Source organism: Anser cygnoides, chromosome 12 (genome assembly GCF_040182565.1).
Source record: "Anser cygnoides isolate HZ-2024a breed goose chromosome 12, Taihu_goose_T2T_genome, whole genome shotgun sequence".
Taxonomy (NCBI): Eukaryota; Metazoa; Chordata; class Aves; order Anseriformes; family Anatidae; genus Anser; species Anser cygnoides.
In genome coordinates, this window is record NC_089884.1 from 1,904,204 (window position 1) to 1,918,646 (window position 14,443).

Genomic DNA, 14,443 nt, shown 5'->3' on the forward strand with positions numbered 1-14,443 from the left:
TTTTTTTTCCTCTTTGCAGGAGCTTCAAGCTCAAACATTTAAAGGAAATGGATCCAGCTTATCACAGAATCACAGAACGATTTAGGTTGGAAGGGACCTTAAAGATCCAACCCCCGTCAAGGAGAGGGAAAACCTTCCACTAGACTAGGTTCCAACTCAATTCTCCTTCTCCTATAAAGGTCAGTGCTCATCTAGATGAGCTATGTGGACCTACATCTGAGTCTAATTTCCCTTAAGAGCTGTTTTTCCAAGGATCTCCTCCCCCTCTTCTTAGTCTTCAGCAGATTACATCTCCTCACAGCACCCACGGTTCCGTGCCCCCTTTGGCTTCCACCTCACTGCCTGCTGCGTGCCAGTGCCCGTACAGTCACTGAGCTGCAAGCCTTCAACCGCTTCCCCAAACACGCCGACACCTCCTGCTAGCAAGAAAGAGGCACGCCACGGTCCCTGACGCACTACAAGGCCTGGATGTGACGTGCTCTTCGCCTTCGCTTACCTTGAAGAGCCAGAAGCAGACGCCGACGAAGCGGAGGTTTTTCGGCGCCTGCGCGCACGGCTGGGAGAGACGGAGAGACCGAGCTTCTTTTTGGGGGACTTGGATCGGCGCCACGGGTCCTTCCACTCATCTGCCCTCTTCGACTGAGCGGTGGTAATCGTGGTCGCCTCCTTCTCCTTCTTTGGTGGCTCAGGCTGGCGGCTGGAAAACAAAAGAGGAGTTGAGATCCTGGGGTCATTTTTATACCGTAAGGCCACCAGGAACACAGGGCCAGGAAAAGATCTCAAAAATTTGTCCTGCATGCTAGTACCAGCTCTTAAGCTCCACTGCAGGATATACAGCACCATTTTGCGGCAGGTAAGTATTAGAACAGCTACTGTTTTGTAAAACAGTGACCACAGGCCCTTCGAAAAGCAGCACCTGCACTTTTGTGAACCGCTTTGTCAGGCTGACCTGGGACCTGCCAGCTGATTTCAGCTTCGGCTCTGTGCCTCCAAGGAGCGAAGCACCGACAAGAGGGCAGGGAACCCAAAAGCTGCTCCTTCCTTCCTTGCTATGCCAGGCGGCGAGAACTGGAGCAACCTAAACCCGCCCCCAGTGCACCGAAAATCCTGAGCAGACCCAGGCTGAGGACAGCCTTGGGGTGCGCACCTGAAGCTCCGTCTCAACAGAGCAAGGTGCCGGAAACAAGCAGCAGGCCCTAAGAGAAGAGCTGCAGCCTGAATCACTTTGAATCACTTTCCTACGGCTCCCTTATCAGGGCACCACGTGGGGCTGCGTCACGAGCCTCACCCCAGCCAAGGCACGCTGATCCATTTTTACCCGTACGAAGGGGACGCTTACCTCACCGGCCGAGCTCACGGTGGCTGTTTTTATCGCCGCATTATTCTCTAGGTGCTTACAAACACAGCTGAACACGTGCTCTCCTGCTCTTGATAACCATGCAGATTTGACAGGGCAGCCTAGACACCCAGACGTTTCTTCCCTCCCCTTCTTATGGCTCGGGCTGTGTTTAACCTGTTTCTTTAACCTGTTTCTTTAACCTTTTTCTTTAGCCCGTTTCTTTCATTCTCAGGGCTCCCACTCTGCCCCACAACCCTCTGAAAAGAACCCAGCGCTAACTTTTCAGCATCCGCACAGGATGGTTCCTTAATGAGTTTCTTCAGGCCAGGCTTTATCACATCTCTTATCTATGGATGATTTAACGTGGGTTTTTTCCTCACCCTTACTCTAACCTGCATATGACTGGTCAATTACCTGCTCATAACCTTCTTCGTCAGGTTTTAGGCGAAGTTTATGCTTGCTTAAAGGTTTATGAAGTCTATTGCGCTCATCAAATTACCCGTATAATTATGCCTTTATTCCTTTTCTCCAGCTAATGAACCCTCTCACTCTGAGGGTTTGGGGGAGGGACAGCACCTTCCAGCCCCAGGTTCAGCCAGTACCACCCTATTAGTCACAGCACCGTGAAGCAACCACTCCCCACACGACTTCCTCTACCTTTCGAGATAAAAAAAGCAACCTCCAAAGTTTTCTAATAATTCCACGGATTACATTTCTTGCCACAATTCTTTCTCAGCAGACAATGGGGTAATTAAAGCCCTTCATTAGCAGCCTCTTCTTCCCTTTGAAGGCTTCACCAGTCCCTGGGGAGCCTCATCACCTCCTGGTTTGGCGCTACCGAAAACCGCCGTAACTCAGTTAAACTCCTACCACCTCTCGCCTCCTGCCAAACCTGCACACGCACAGCACGGCGTCCTACACTTTCCCTATCTCCCCTGATATAACCCCATCAATTTTACGATTTGTCCCACATCTCTCTCTGCACATACAGAACGTTGGAGGGGGAGAAGCTCTTCTTTCACGCTCGCCGGCCCCACAAATCTCACTCCAGCCCCAGAAGATGCTTCTGAGGGTGACGTAGCAGCGCACGAAATTGCTGACTGCCTACTAAGAGAGCCCCAAGCGGGCTTATGGCTCAGCATTATTCACCAGAATCTGTGTTTAGCATCATCACCCTTTCCAGAACTGCTCCAACACACGCTGGTTAACGCATCACTTGCCGTGGGCTGGTCTAGTTTGCCGTATTACATCTGCAGCTACATCTGGGCATCTAATCACGGAGGAAGACCATGATTCCAAACACGGGGCTGAGATAGACCCGACCTACTAATTATACTCTGATAAGGCTAAATAGCCCTCGCCAGGACTGAGAAAAGAAGCTAAGGTACAGCCCAGTCAGCTGGTATCAAGCGGCAGGATAAACAGCAGCAGCAAGGAGGAGGAGAGCACGACGTGAGGATGCCAGCAAATATTGCTAGGCTGTGACCCCCTCTGGTGTCCTCTCCTTGGGGTCTCGAGTCCGCAGGTTTTGGGAGATGCAGGGGGAATATTCTGCTGGCACAGAGGCAGTTCCCACCTCAAGATGCAGATAAGAATCCCGCAGCAGTTCTCAGAAGGAAAAGTCTCCTACAGAATCTCTCTCTCTCTCAAAAAGAGCACAAACCTGCCCACGCTCACAGCCCGGGTGCTGAGCCTCTGCTCAGACCCCGCGTGGGAACAGCTCGCACTTAACTCTAAGGCTTGGAGCAAAGGCGACTACGAGAGCAAGTCTCATTACTCGCACCTATTACCTGGTTTGATGCAATTCTCTCCCGGTGAAGTCACTTTCTGGAGGAGAGCTTTTTTTTTTTCCCCAGGAAAACCACAACAGAAAGCCTCGTTTCTGGATACGCTTTGCCTTTTGACTCAGCAGCAAACACGTCACCTTACTACAGCCGAGAAAGAAAGGCGATGCGCGTGTCAGGACATTTTCAAAGTCTTTCCCCAGGAGTTACCTGCGTGCCCGGCATGCGGCATCACCCAATACACTTGTTCAACTTAACACGAGGGACCGGTATCCGATGCCATTTGGCTCGCCTCCTCCGGCGGAATTCGGGAGGCAGAATTGAAAGTAAACCTGAGCAGCTGCCAAGCTCCTCGCCATCTGCCTCGGAGTAACGTCCCAGTGACAGCCTGCACGGGCGTCTCTGAGGAGGCTGTCGCAGGCTAGCAGCCCAAACAGTCGGCGTTTCAATCACGTTCGCTGCTGCAGACCGACGGGGTGCAGTTGTTGGGATGAAAGGAGTGGCCGGGAGCGGGGCTCACCGAGGAGAGGAGGCAGGCAGCTGGCCCGAGGCTGGGGGGCTGCCTGGCATCACAGCGAGCAGGATCACTGCTCCCGGTGCTGTGCGGCTGGGTGCCTTTATCCATGGTTTGGTCCTGGGGTAGGCTGTCCTACCTTTCACTCTTGCAGCTGGGTCATTTCCACTTCCCGTCCTGTGCTGGATGTGGCACTGGTCAGAGCTCTCCGTGAGCCAATTCCCCTCCTCGGTTGAAGAGGGAGGAAAAAAAAAAATAAAGACCCAGTTTCTTGCTGGGTCAGCGAGTCCAAGTGGCCCATGGTGGGGACTGAACAGCAGCTGGAGCTGGCACAAGGCTAACGGGGGGAGGAAGAAGAGAAGCCGTGCTGTTTTGGGGTGCTGAGCCACGAGGTCAGGTCCTGTGCTTTACAATCTCAGCCTCGAACGAGCACACTACCGAGCTGCAGCAAAGCTGCCGGCAAAGGAGTCGCACGAGACCAAGGCGTGTGTGCGAACCCAGCTCTCCTTTTTCACCAAATTCCAACTTTCAGGACACGGAGGGACGTCTTTGAGAATGAACGCCCCTAATTAGCTGGATGACAGCAGGTGAAAACATTACAGGAGTTAAAGGGGCTGACAAAGGCCGAGCGAAAGCAGCTCCGTTTCCTTCCAGCGCCCGGAGCAGCAGCACCGTGCGTCACCGGGGCACGAGCGCAGCTATTTCCGAAGCCCATTTTGACCTTAAAATGACTAAAAGCTTTATTTTCCAGAACGAACGCGTTCACCCGGAGTTGGCTGGCGCTCAGTTACAGCAATCGAGCGGAGCGCTGGAGCCGAACGCCGCTTTGGCAGTGAGGAGGAGCAGCTCCCGACCGCCCCGTGCGCCGGCACGGCACCCAGGAGCCCCGCCAGGAATCGGGAGGGGGAAGTCGAGCCGCGTGGCCGAGCCTTCCTCCTCCTGCGTTATGCAAATGACGCTGAAGCCCTTCTAATCTCAGACGGAAAATAGGCTTCCCAGGGAAAAGTGCTTCCTTCCTTCCCCCTCCCGGGGTGACGCCGCCACCCCGGGTAACGCAAACCTTATCGCTGACGTCGGCCTGGCTCCGGGGCTGCTGTTTTGGCCGGCAGCTACGGCTCGATTTGCTCAGAGAGGAAAGTCCGGCCGTGCTCTCAAGCCCTTTCGTCTCTCGCGGGGAAGCGAGGGCTGTGTCACCGCCGCAAGCCTTCCTTCGGTGCCGGTGGAATTTTCCAGAGGAAGTGAACTCGAGGAACGTTTGGAGGCACGTGCCGAGGCAGTCGGTAAAGGCTCTGTGATTTCTGCAGAATAAACTCCAGCAGAGCACGTGCACGCTGGCAGATTTTCCGTCTCAGCACAATAAAGTCACTCATCCCCAGCGCCACGTGTCCGGAGAAATGCAACGGCCCCCAGAGCCACCTACAGCAGGAAATCCTGACCCCCTGGATCCGGTGCTAACGCTTACAGCACGGCCACTCATCCTGGGGAGGTGTTAGCAAGGGTTTTGCTTCTCGAGATGTTTCCATCTCAAGCAGGGTTATCAGTTGCTTGAAAAAAAAAAAAAAGAAAGAAAAAAAAGATTTCTTCAAAGCCTGCTGGGGAGAGGCTTTGAAATTAAATAGTGGAGATACAATCTGGAGTATGAAATCATCACAGCGGGCAGATAAACCTATCCGGGATGCGATCTGCCCCGAGGGCTGAGCATTTGACGCCTCGAGAGCCTTCTCCCAGCGGAGGTGCCCGCATGCAGCGATTCTCCCGTCTGCTTTAATAAAATCCAGCGTGTGGGATCTCTCCAGCAGCTCCAACCCCAAAATGCCAACGAAAAACACATTCCTTGAGCTCCACATCTGAGTCACTCGATGCCCTTCTTCATCTTGATCTAGGGTTACGAAACCCTTCTCCTTCTGCTGTGGCACAACCTCAAGAACCGCGAAGACGAACGAAAACTCCAGGCGACAGCAACGCTCCACGGAGAACTTCGACGAGCTTCGCCGCTTTGGTTTGCAGAGCCATTTTTATTATCGCCGGCTTCCCAAACGAGCCGGGAGAACAAATAAAAGCCGAGCTGTCTAACCAGGCTCCATCGCTCGGGCTGGAGGCTGCGCTGCAGAAAATGGGGATGTAAACAAGTTATCGCAATCCCTACCTCCACAGCATTACCTCGCAGGGGCTGCAGATCCCAAGGAGCACGCGCAGAAGCACGGACGCGTCCTGTAAGCGAGGAGCAGGAGGAGGGGAACCCTTCCGAGCACCGCAGAGCCGAGGAAGGCACCGCAGGGCTGCAGCGTGCAGAGCGGCAGGAGCCCAGGTCCCGCTGGAGAGGACAAACCTCCCTCCAGCCTGGGAAACCCAAGGGCCTGGAGCCGCTCACTTTATTCTCTTACTTTGCTGCATTCCAAGAAGCCGCCCGGAGGCCTGGACAGCACATCTGTGCCTGCTGACAAACGCCACCTTTTCCCTTCGGTAACTTCTCGGGGATTTTAGGACTTATTCGGAGAGTTCCTGGGATCCAGAGAGAGAGGATGCCTGACCCGAAACCGGGCAGAGCACACATCTGTGCGGTCTGCTCCTCCTCCTGTGGCAGGACAACAACCACGAGCAAATGAAGGAGTTAATAAGCAACAAGCCAACATTTCTACCGGGAAAACTAAGGACCAAATCCACCAGCCGACCCACACCATATACACTCGGAGGAGATGCTGTGGTTAAGCCCTCTAGAGACCTGCACCTACTTGAACAACAGTGGATTAGTCCAAAGTCTCTGCCAACAGAGCTCAAAGAGCAGATCCAGCGGCTCTGGTGCCATGGGGAGACCACCAGAAGCTATCGGGATAGACGATAACGACCCCGGAACACCCAGAACTACAAATTCGTCCCTAAAACGAGTTCAGTCGGTTCGCGATCTCTCTCCTCTCTCTCACACACGCTCATGAATCACTCCATTTGCATTCCCTTATTTTTGCCACTCCTTTATCTAATCAGCCTCATTCTAACACTTTCTAACTTGCAAGCCCTGGGTAACCTGCATTCATTGATTTCAGATTCCGGGTTATCCTGTTCATTAACGCGCTCACCCCGGGGACTAATAACGGCCTATTACAAAGGCAACGTGAACCAGCTTGAACAAGAAACCTAAGAGAAAAGGGACCGCAGCATTTTATGGCATCTCAGGGGCTACTTCCACCTCGGGAGAAGCTGGGCAGAAGCACAACGCTCCTTGCTGGAAGGGTTTTCTGAAGGCCTCGTGGTTTGCTACCGAAGAGCTGCCCTTTCTGACACTGCTTTTAATTTGACGGCGTCCCTGCTGGCAAGCGTTATTTTTATTTTTTTTAATAGCTGCCTAAGTGCGCTCCATCGACAGCCTCCAACCCGGCTGAGGCCGACTTCCTCCCGAAGGACTGCTGGTGAGTCCAGGAGGGCTCAGCAGGACGTGCTCCCAGCGGGACGCTGCTCCTGCCCGGCAGCTTTGCAGCTCCCCTCACCTCCCGTCCGCCCCCCGGGTTGTCTCTGAGGGCAACGGCCTCCTCCTCACCGTACCTGGCGCTGGCACACGGCAGATTTTGGACCCCGTATCACGCGCCCAGCCCAAGCTAGCCCACCTGGAGATGGCTTTCAGGTGAGGCTGTAGGACAAACCTCCTCAGGAGCTGGACGTTGCCAAGTTCTCACCTTAACTCAAACGAGGGTGCACTTGGCCAGGCTGCTTTTAAGCCCAGACCACGGCACCCCAAGCACAGAAAACCCAGCGCTTCTCAGAGGGGAGGAAGAAACCGAGACCCGTCTCACTGCCCCAGAGCACCGGCTGGTCTCCCCTCCCTTTGCTTGGCCGACAACGACCTCGTGCCACCCACGGCAGGGCACGATCCTGCTGCCCCGGCCAGGGGGTCCGAATCCTCGGTGCCCCTCGGCGCTTTGGCAACAAACCCAAGTCACACGACACCGAGCGCGTTGCTTCACGCCCTGCCGAAACGCTCAGATCCACTCGGATGATGACGGGATAAAGACCTGGGCAGCAACAGGAGGCTTAAAGCAAGCTGCTGGTTCTGTCTGCAGGGTCACAGCCCCAAGCCAGAAGCTCCCCGGCCGCATCCAGCGCTCAGGTCGGGACATCCCGTACCGCTCCGAGTCCCCTCCGACAACGCGCTCCGTGCCAGCTCTCTACGCCCCCCCCCGAAACGCTTTGCACAACGGCGGCAAGATAAAGATGCAGAGCAGAAGTTTTGCACTCAGCAAAATCAGGCACAGCCCGGGGCATCAGAACTCGTTCTGGGGATGGGGAGCGCGGGGCCAGACAGCCGCCTTATCCCTCGCGCCGATCACAAGGTGTCCCGGCTTGTCTAAGTGTTCGATGCCTCGGGAGGGGGGAGGAGGAGGAGGAGGAGGAGGGGGAGGAATGATTTTACTAGCGCTGCAATCTCAGGTTATAAACTTCTTGGAGCGCTTGTCTTAAGCTTGGGAAAAAAAAAACACACACACAAACAACAAAGCGTAAAGCAGCGATTGCGTGCTCCTTGCACCGAAGCCCGATCCTTGAGTGGCAATCCCACCCAAAGCCCCAGATCCGCAGCCTCTTCTCTTAAAGGACTGAGTGAAAAACGTTTGCTGTTTGCTGGGGTTTATGATGTGTGTGTCGTTAAATTCTAACCCTCCCCACCTGAAGCAAACGGCCATGCAAGACGTCCTGTCCTCTCTGCTGTTCTCAGCCTTAACCCTGCTGTTGTTCAGAGACCAGATGGAAGTTTCCTGCCTCCAACGCAGCTGAAAGGGAATTTGCCGTCACGTCCCCGGCTATTTGCTCTTCGAGTTTTCTTTCACCCCTTTGACTCCATGCTGTGCACGTCGCTGTTTGCTCCTTCCAGCAGCCTCTACGAGGGCGAGCTCCTACGCGGGCAGACCGGTGATTAGGGCCGCGATTAGGGCCGTGATTAGGGCCGTGCTCAGCCTGGCATTGCTCCGTGATGCCTCCCAGTTGCACAACCCCGCGGGGCAGTGCTCCAGGCTCCTCAGCAGGACACGAGCAGGACAGGAAGCAGTCGGAGGAACGCGAAGGGCGCTGGTGCGTGCCAGCCCCTGGCACCCTGACGAGGGCACCTCGGGGGCTGAACCTGCCAAAAATTGGGATGCGGCAACTGGGGAAAGCACGGAGGCTATAAATAGAGCTGCAGGTGAGCGCTGTGCCACCGCGGTGCGTCCTGCTACCTGGGAAACACGAAAACAACCGCAAATGTTTTACGCATTAAGCAAACTCGGGAGCTGCTGGATGCCCAGGTGCCAAAAGCGAAGCCCTGCAGCCCGCCCGGCACGAAGGCGGCTGGAGGGAAGGGGAGGGTGCTCCTGCACCCCGAGCACGGGGAGGTCTGCAGCCCGTCAGAAAGGTCGTGTGGGACAAAAGCACGCTGCCCAGGGAGCACTCACCCTGTAACTGTGGTAAAGGCTTTGGCGGAACAGGGAAACACGAAGCGCAGGATGAGGGGATGTCTTCGCCAAGGGAAAAATCAGCTGAATTTTCAGCTCCTTATTCAGCATCCAGAAATACCAGGGCTCCTCGCTGCCAGCTTTTTCAGTGGCACAAAGGAAGCCAAAAGAGAGTCCTGCGCGCTCTGCCTCCCTCCTGGCTCTCTGCCTGGCCCTACAGCACCCGCTCCAGCCTTACAGCACAGGGCCGAGGACGCTTCCAGCAGCAGGTTCTCGACGCTCCGCTTCTGGGAAGACCAGCAGAGTTAACGACTCAGAAAGCAAAGAGGCGTACCGAGGACTTGTTAATTTACCCAGACTCGTCTTAAGAAGGCTGTTCTGGAGACGCAAGAGGCACGAGTTCTTCCCCGCAGCCCTCCCCGTGACCCAGGTGTCAGGGGAAGGAGCAGCCCCAGCCTCGCGTGCAGCGATCCCGGGCACGGTGACTGCTCGTGACTAACGCCCCGCGCTGCCAGCCAGCTGACGTCGCTTTCCCCATCATCACCACGTGGGCCTGGGCAGCGAAATCTCTTCCATCACCGACCCAACGAGAGCATAAACCCACAGTAAATGCGTAATTAAAGCGCACAAATTACGGCTGTAAGCGAAGAGGGTAATTAAATGTAGCTCCCCGTATTACTGTAACCATTCTGCCACTGTTACTGCGTCGAAGCACTCACAAGACACAGTCAAAGCGTTCTGAAACCGTGACTTCCTCTCGGAAAAAAGGGTCACCATCAACCATCCCTTTTCCCACGTAGGGATGGGAACAAAAACCCTGTGTCGGATCCAAGACCAAGCCCTTTTCCCACCCGAAACCACGCAGTGCCACGTGGCGTCTCGTTCCGGGCCTTCTGAGCCCTGCTCTTCGTTAAAGCAGGCTCTTCGCCACGCTCCTATTTCCCACTCTCCTGCGAGTCCCAGGAAACAAAACGCATCATCCAGAAGGAAAACGAAACGCATCATCCGGAAGGAAAAGCTCCGGAGTCCCGGGAAACACGCCTTCCCTACACCTCCTCGCCCCAACACACACGCTTGCGCACACCATCGGAAGGCTCTGTCTGCTTTTGATTTCCAAGGTACTGATGCTGCCGGCCAGCGTTCCCGAAGATGTGTTTTAGCAGGAAACGCGATACTTTTCTCTGATTCTGAATCAAAAGGTGCCCAACATTAGGACTTCCCGTAAGACAAGTTCCGTATTCAGCTCTGGTATTTACACGATGCTTTACAAATACGCCTCACGCACAGTACATTAAGTCGCTGTACTGAAAGAACCGACAAAGAAAGAAAATGTGATTTGTTTTTGAGATTTCTAGGCTTTTAGTCCATGTGGTTCAATTTTCTCTTTCACACAGGCCAGAACAAGAATTTTCAGAAAGTCTGAACGAATTGAGGCAGTCAGAGGCAAGAAACCTAACTCCGTACTCCAATTCCATCCTAACACCCAGCAGGAACTGGTTTCAAGACAAAATCCGTTTACCTCTTCTAGTCCCATTCAGGAGTTTTATTCAATGAACTCCAGATACTTTTGTTATCCACAAACTCCCAATCCAGCCCTGATTCTTGCCAAAGGGCATTTGTCAAGGCTGCAAAGAGTCACCACCATCGGCAGCACTCCCAGCCGGGGCCTCAGCCAGCCTTCCACGATGCCCTAGCCCCAAGGGACCAGGGCCACGCTGAACACCTCCGTACCTCGGGGCCACGGGACCGACACGGTCCTTTCAGCGCCGGGTTACACTCCCTGCTTCTTATCTGAGGTTTTAGCTCCACTTAGTGGCCAGCAGGGCTCACGTAAAGCATCACCTTGCTCTTGAAACCACAGCTTGACTGAGGAGCTGCAAATAATTGGGGTCTTCCCCACTGGTGTGCATGAACCTGGGTCACGATCCGCAGCTCGATCAACATCAGCTAAAACCAAGTCTGAACTCAAGCCAGCACTTACCTCGGTAGCAGCGGAGACCGGGGCTTTGGTTTGTCTTTCTCCTTTTCACGCTCCCTGTCTCTGTCCCGGTCTCGGTCTCTGTCCCGGTCCCTGTGCTGCCTGTCTTTTTCATCTCTCTTCACTCGTTCCCGCTCGCGTTCCCACTCTTCTTTCCTCCGCTGGCGCTCCTTGTCGCGCTCCCGCTCCCGTTCCCGTTCTCGCTCCCTCTGGCGCCGCTCCCGCTCCCGTTCCCTCTCCCTTTCTCGCTCCCTCTCGCGTTGTCTGTTTTCTCTTTCCCTTTCCCGTTCTCGCTCTCGTTCCTTTAAAAAGAGAAAAGGAGAAATCGTTGCGACGTTGTGGTAACATCTAAAAGGGCAAGGTTTCAAAGTCCCAGACTAAAAGCAATCCCATATGCCCTCCTGCGTTAGGGCAAAGCATCGAGATAAACCCAGAGTCCGTTCCATCGCTGCTTCCTGAGCGGAGAGAAGCTGGGGAGGATCAAAGCACCACATCACGTTCACCACGGTTATAATTTGCGAAGGCAACAAGACTAGTTCTGCTTATTATGCCCATTAAAGGAACGTACTGATGTTTACAAGTATTTACTCACAGTGTTCATCATGTTTATAACCAGCTAATTAACTTTACAAACAAACACTGTGAAAATAATCGACAGTGCATCACATACAGCAACAGTCAGGACAGGCTTCTGCTGCTGTTTTCAGAAGCAGCGCAGCAAAGCCTTACAGCACAAGGAAAGTCACCTTTTTAGGGACATGATGAGCGCTACCGAAAAGCCTGCCAACGGGCAGGATTTGTTCTTTCTGACGCTGCTCTCAAGGCACAACAGTTTGCACGAGGATAAAAGGATGCGGAGGGAAAGGGCTCCAAGCCCTACTTCCACGGAGCCCCGCACCTTACAGCAGTGCCACGCCAACAGACTGCACCTGGGATTTCGGAAGGTGGCCGGGTGCTTTCCTCGTCTGACTCAGAGCAACTAACGAGCAACTCCACCGGCAGCGGGCAGACGTGCAGGAGCCTCCGCCTGTCCACGTCTAATCCTTTCCTAGGAACCAGCGAGCAACCCGTTCTCCGGCCAGATCATTTCCTGGAGGCTCCCGCCCTCCCCAAAATTTCCAAGGAAGGCTGCACAACCGCCTTGCGTTCAGAGCAGCAGCCGGGGCACGTGAAGAGGCACCTCCTCGGCGAGGAGAGCACGAAGAGCTGCGAGCAGCAGTGCCAGGGACCTGCCAGCCCACGCACCCAGAGCGTGCTCTGCACGGTCATCCAGTAACTGAAGGTTTAGCTACCTGTAGGATTTAGGATCATGAACGTACGAGAAAAATCCTAGTGAGCTGCACTGGAAACGGGACGAGCACCGTTGAGTACCTGGAAGAAAGTTGAAAAGGAAAGCGCGGAAGGGGTGTTATTACCTTACTTACTCTGTAGTTACGGTACGGGTCTGGGTCTGTGTACTGAACCCTGAAATTCTCATACTGCCCACCACGCCAGAACCGTTCTATTTCATAGTCATAATAGGGATCTGCATAGGGGTCAAGCCTACAAGGAAAAAGAGGGAAGGTTAGAAAGGGAAATATCGCCTCGTCAGCACACACACGCTACACGTTCTAGGTCAGGCCTGAGTCACTGCACTGAAGGAAAGCCCATGTTCAGTGGAATAGGGCCGCAGGAAGCGGTGCGTTTCCTACACAGCCCAAACGGGCAGAAATGGTCTTTTTTAAATGAAACTTATCAGAGAAAAATCACAAAGCTTTCTTGATAAACACAAAAAGGACACCGCTAGCCAAACCCAGCCTTCAAATCAATGTGGTAAAAACGCAGAAACGTCGATTGCTTTTTACAGCTGCTTCCAACGTAACGGAACACGTTTTGCCCCATTGATTTAGAGCTGCATTTTGTGTCCTCGTGCACAGAGCTACCTCAGGAACCCCCCCACGGGAACACCAGGAGCAGAACACCGTCAGCTCCTGCTCCTCTCCCACCGGAGGTGAGGGGCACGTCCCAGCGCTGACCGGAAAGGAAACAAGGTGCTGCTGAGCCTTCTGGTGCAAGAAGCTGGGCTTTGGGGGCAGGCCAGCAATGCTCGGCCCCAAACCCGAGGTTGCTCCGTGCACCGAAGGCACCTGCAGCCGATATTCTCCAGTGGAAAACAGGCTCCGGCCCCCAGCATGCACACGAACCGGCAAGCACGCGACACGCCCTAACTGCAAACACCCTAATCCCTTTTGGGGAGGAACACGATCCGAAACCCACCCCCTAAACGTGCAACGTGTCCTCCATTTAACCATTTCTGTTAAGGTCATTCGAGGTTCTTAATTCACGTACCCCACAATACGCAATCCCTGCCAGCCACCTGGAGTGAAAATATCAGATCTGCTGTAGAGACGGGGAGGTGGGTACAGGGAACAAGAAACTTCCAGGGCCACAGAGGAGGCAGGGGCAGAGCTGAGATTATGAAGCGAGCGCTCCTAACTTGCGGATTGCCTGTAATGAGACTCTGACTTGTGAGCGTGGGGAATAAACGGCCCACTTTTGCATCCTAAGTGCCAAATAGTCCAAAAGAGGCCGAGGTGGGAGAGCTGCCCAGCAAGCCAAGTGGCTACCAATATTCCTTGCAACGCTTTTACATGGTTTAAGATTTCTACTTTTCTGTCTGAAATGATAAGCCAAGGGGAAGCATGTCGGGAACTGCGAATACAAACGCCTAATTCAGCAACAAACCCCTGATGCCAACCACGTAGCCATACAGATTCAGCGACATCAGGTGTTCAAAAAGAAAAAAAGTCTCGAGCTACACCAAAAAGGAAGCTTTTACTTTTCAACCCAGCTCAAATCTGAATCGCCCTATTATTCCCCTTCCTCTGACATCTGGGGACTTTTTGTTCGTTTCAATGAGCGCCCCTGCTGTGCTTTGCGACAGTTACCGAAAATTCAGTGCTTAAAATCCTCAGCTGAATAACTGGTATCAGCCCCGAATCAAATACATCCGTCCAGCCAATACTCTGCCAGCCGCACCTGATGGGGCAGCTGTCTGTGGCCTAGGAAGTTTGAAGAGGTGCAGCGGAGAAAGGAAAGGGAACACTTTCTTACAGTTGCAGCAGTACCGGAATCAAAGACCTGCTTACCCATAGTTAATGTTTTCTTTGATGTCCACCTCCCTATAGTTTTTCAAAAAAGAAAAAGGGATTTATGAACTATTCAGACATCTGCACAGGTCACAAGACAGTCCTGAAAGCATTCAGTAACATTCCAGCTGAACCGCCGGTGCTTAGTTTGCTGCAAGGTGTCAACCCACGCGCAACGTGCGTGTGAGAAAAATCACTTTTTTTCTACAGTATGCAGCGGTAACAACTTAAAAACTTTTGCCTCTACACACAATTAATATATTTTAACGCCACAGCCTGCTTACGC

The 14,443-nt window shown here is 53.8% G+C and overlaps 1 protein-coding gene across 12 annotated transcripts in view; it reads right to left on the reverse strand.

The window, feature by feature from the left end:
• Window positions 1–14,443, reverse strand: part of ZC3H18 (zinc finger CCCH-type containing 18) — a 44,082-nt gene that overhangs the window by 13,946 nt on the left and 15,693 nt on the right. For 6 of the 12 annotated variants that reach the window (XM_067004257.1, XM_067004255.1, XM_067004251.1 and 3 more), the window contains 4 exons: window positions 14,158–14,190; window positions 12,445–12,571; window positions 11,033–11,331; window positions 497–697 (listed from right to left, as the gene is read on the reverse strand). In XM_067004257.1, coding sequence (XP_066860358.1) covers window positions 497–697; window positions 11,033–11,331; window positions 12,445–12,571; window positions 14,158–14,190 — 660 coding nt within the window. The remainder of the gene's footprint in view (window positions 1–496; window positions 698–11,032; window positions 11,332–12,444; window positions 12,572–14,157; window positions 14,191–14,443) is intronic. The other 6 variants (XM_067004253.1, XM_067004252.1, XM_067004259.1 and 3 more) reach the window with 4 other exon arrangements.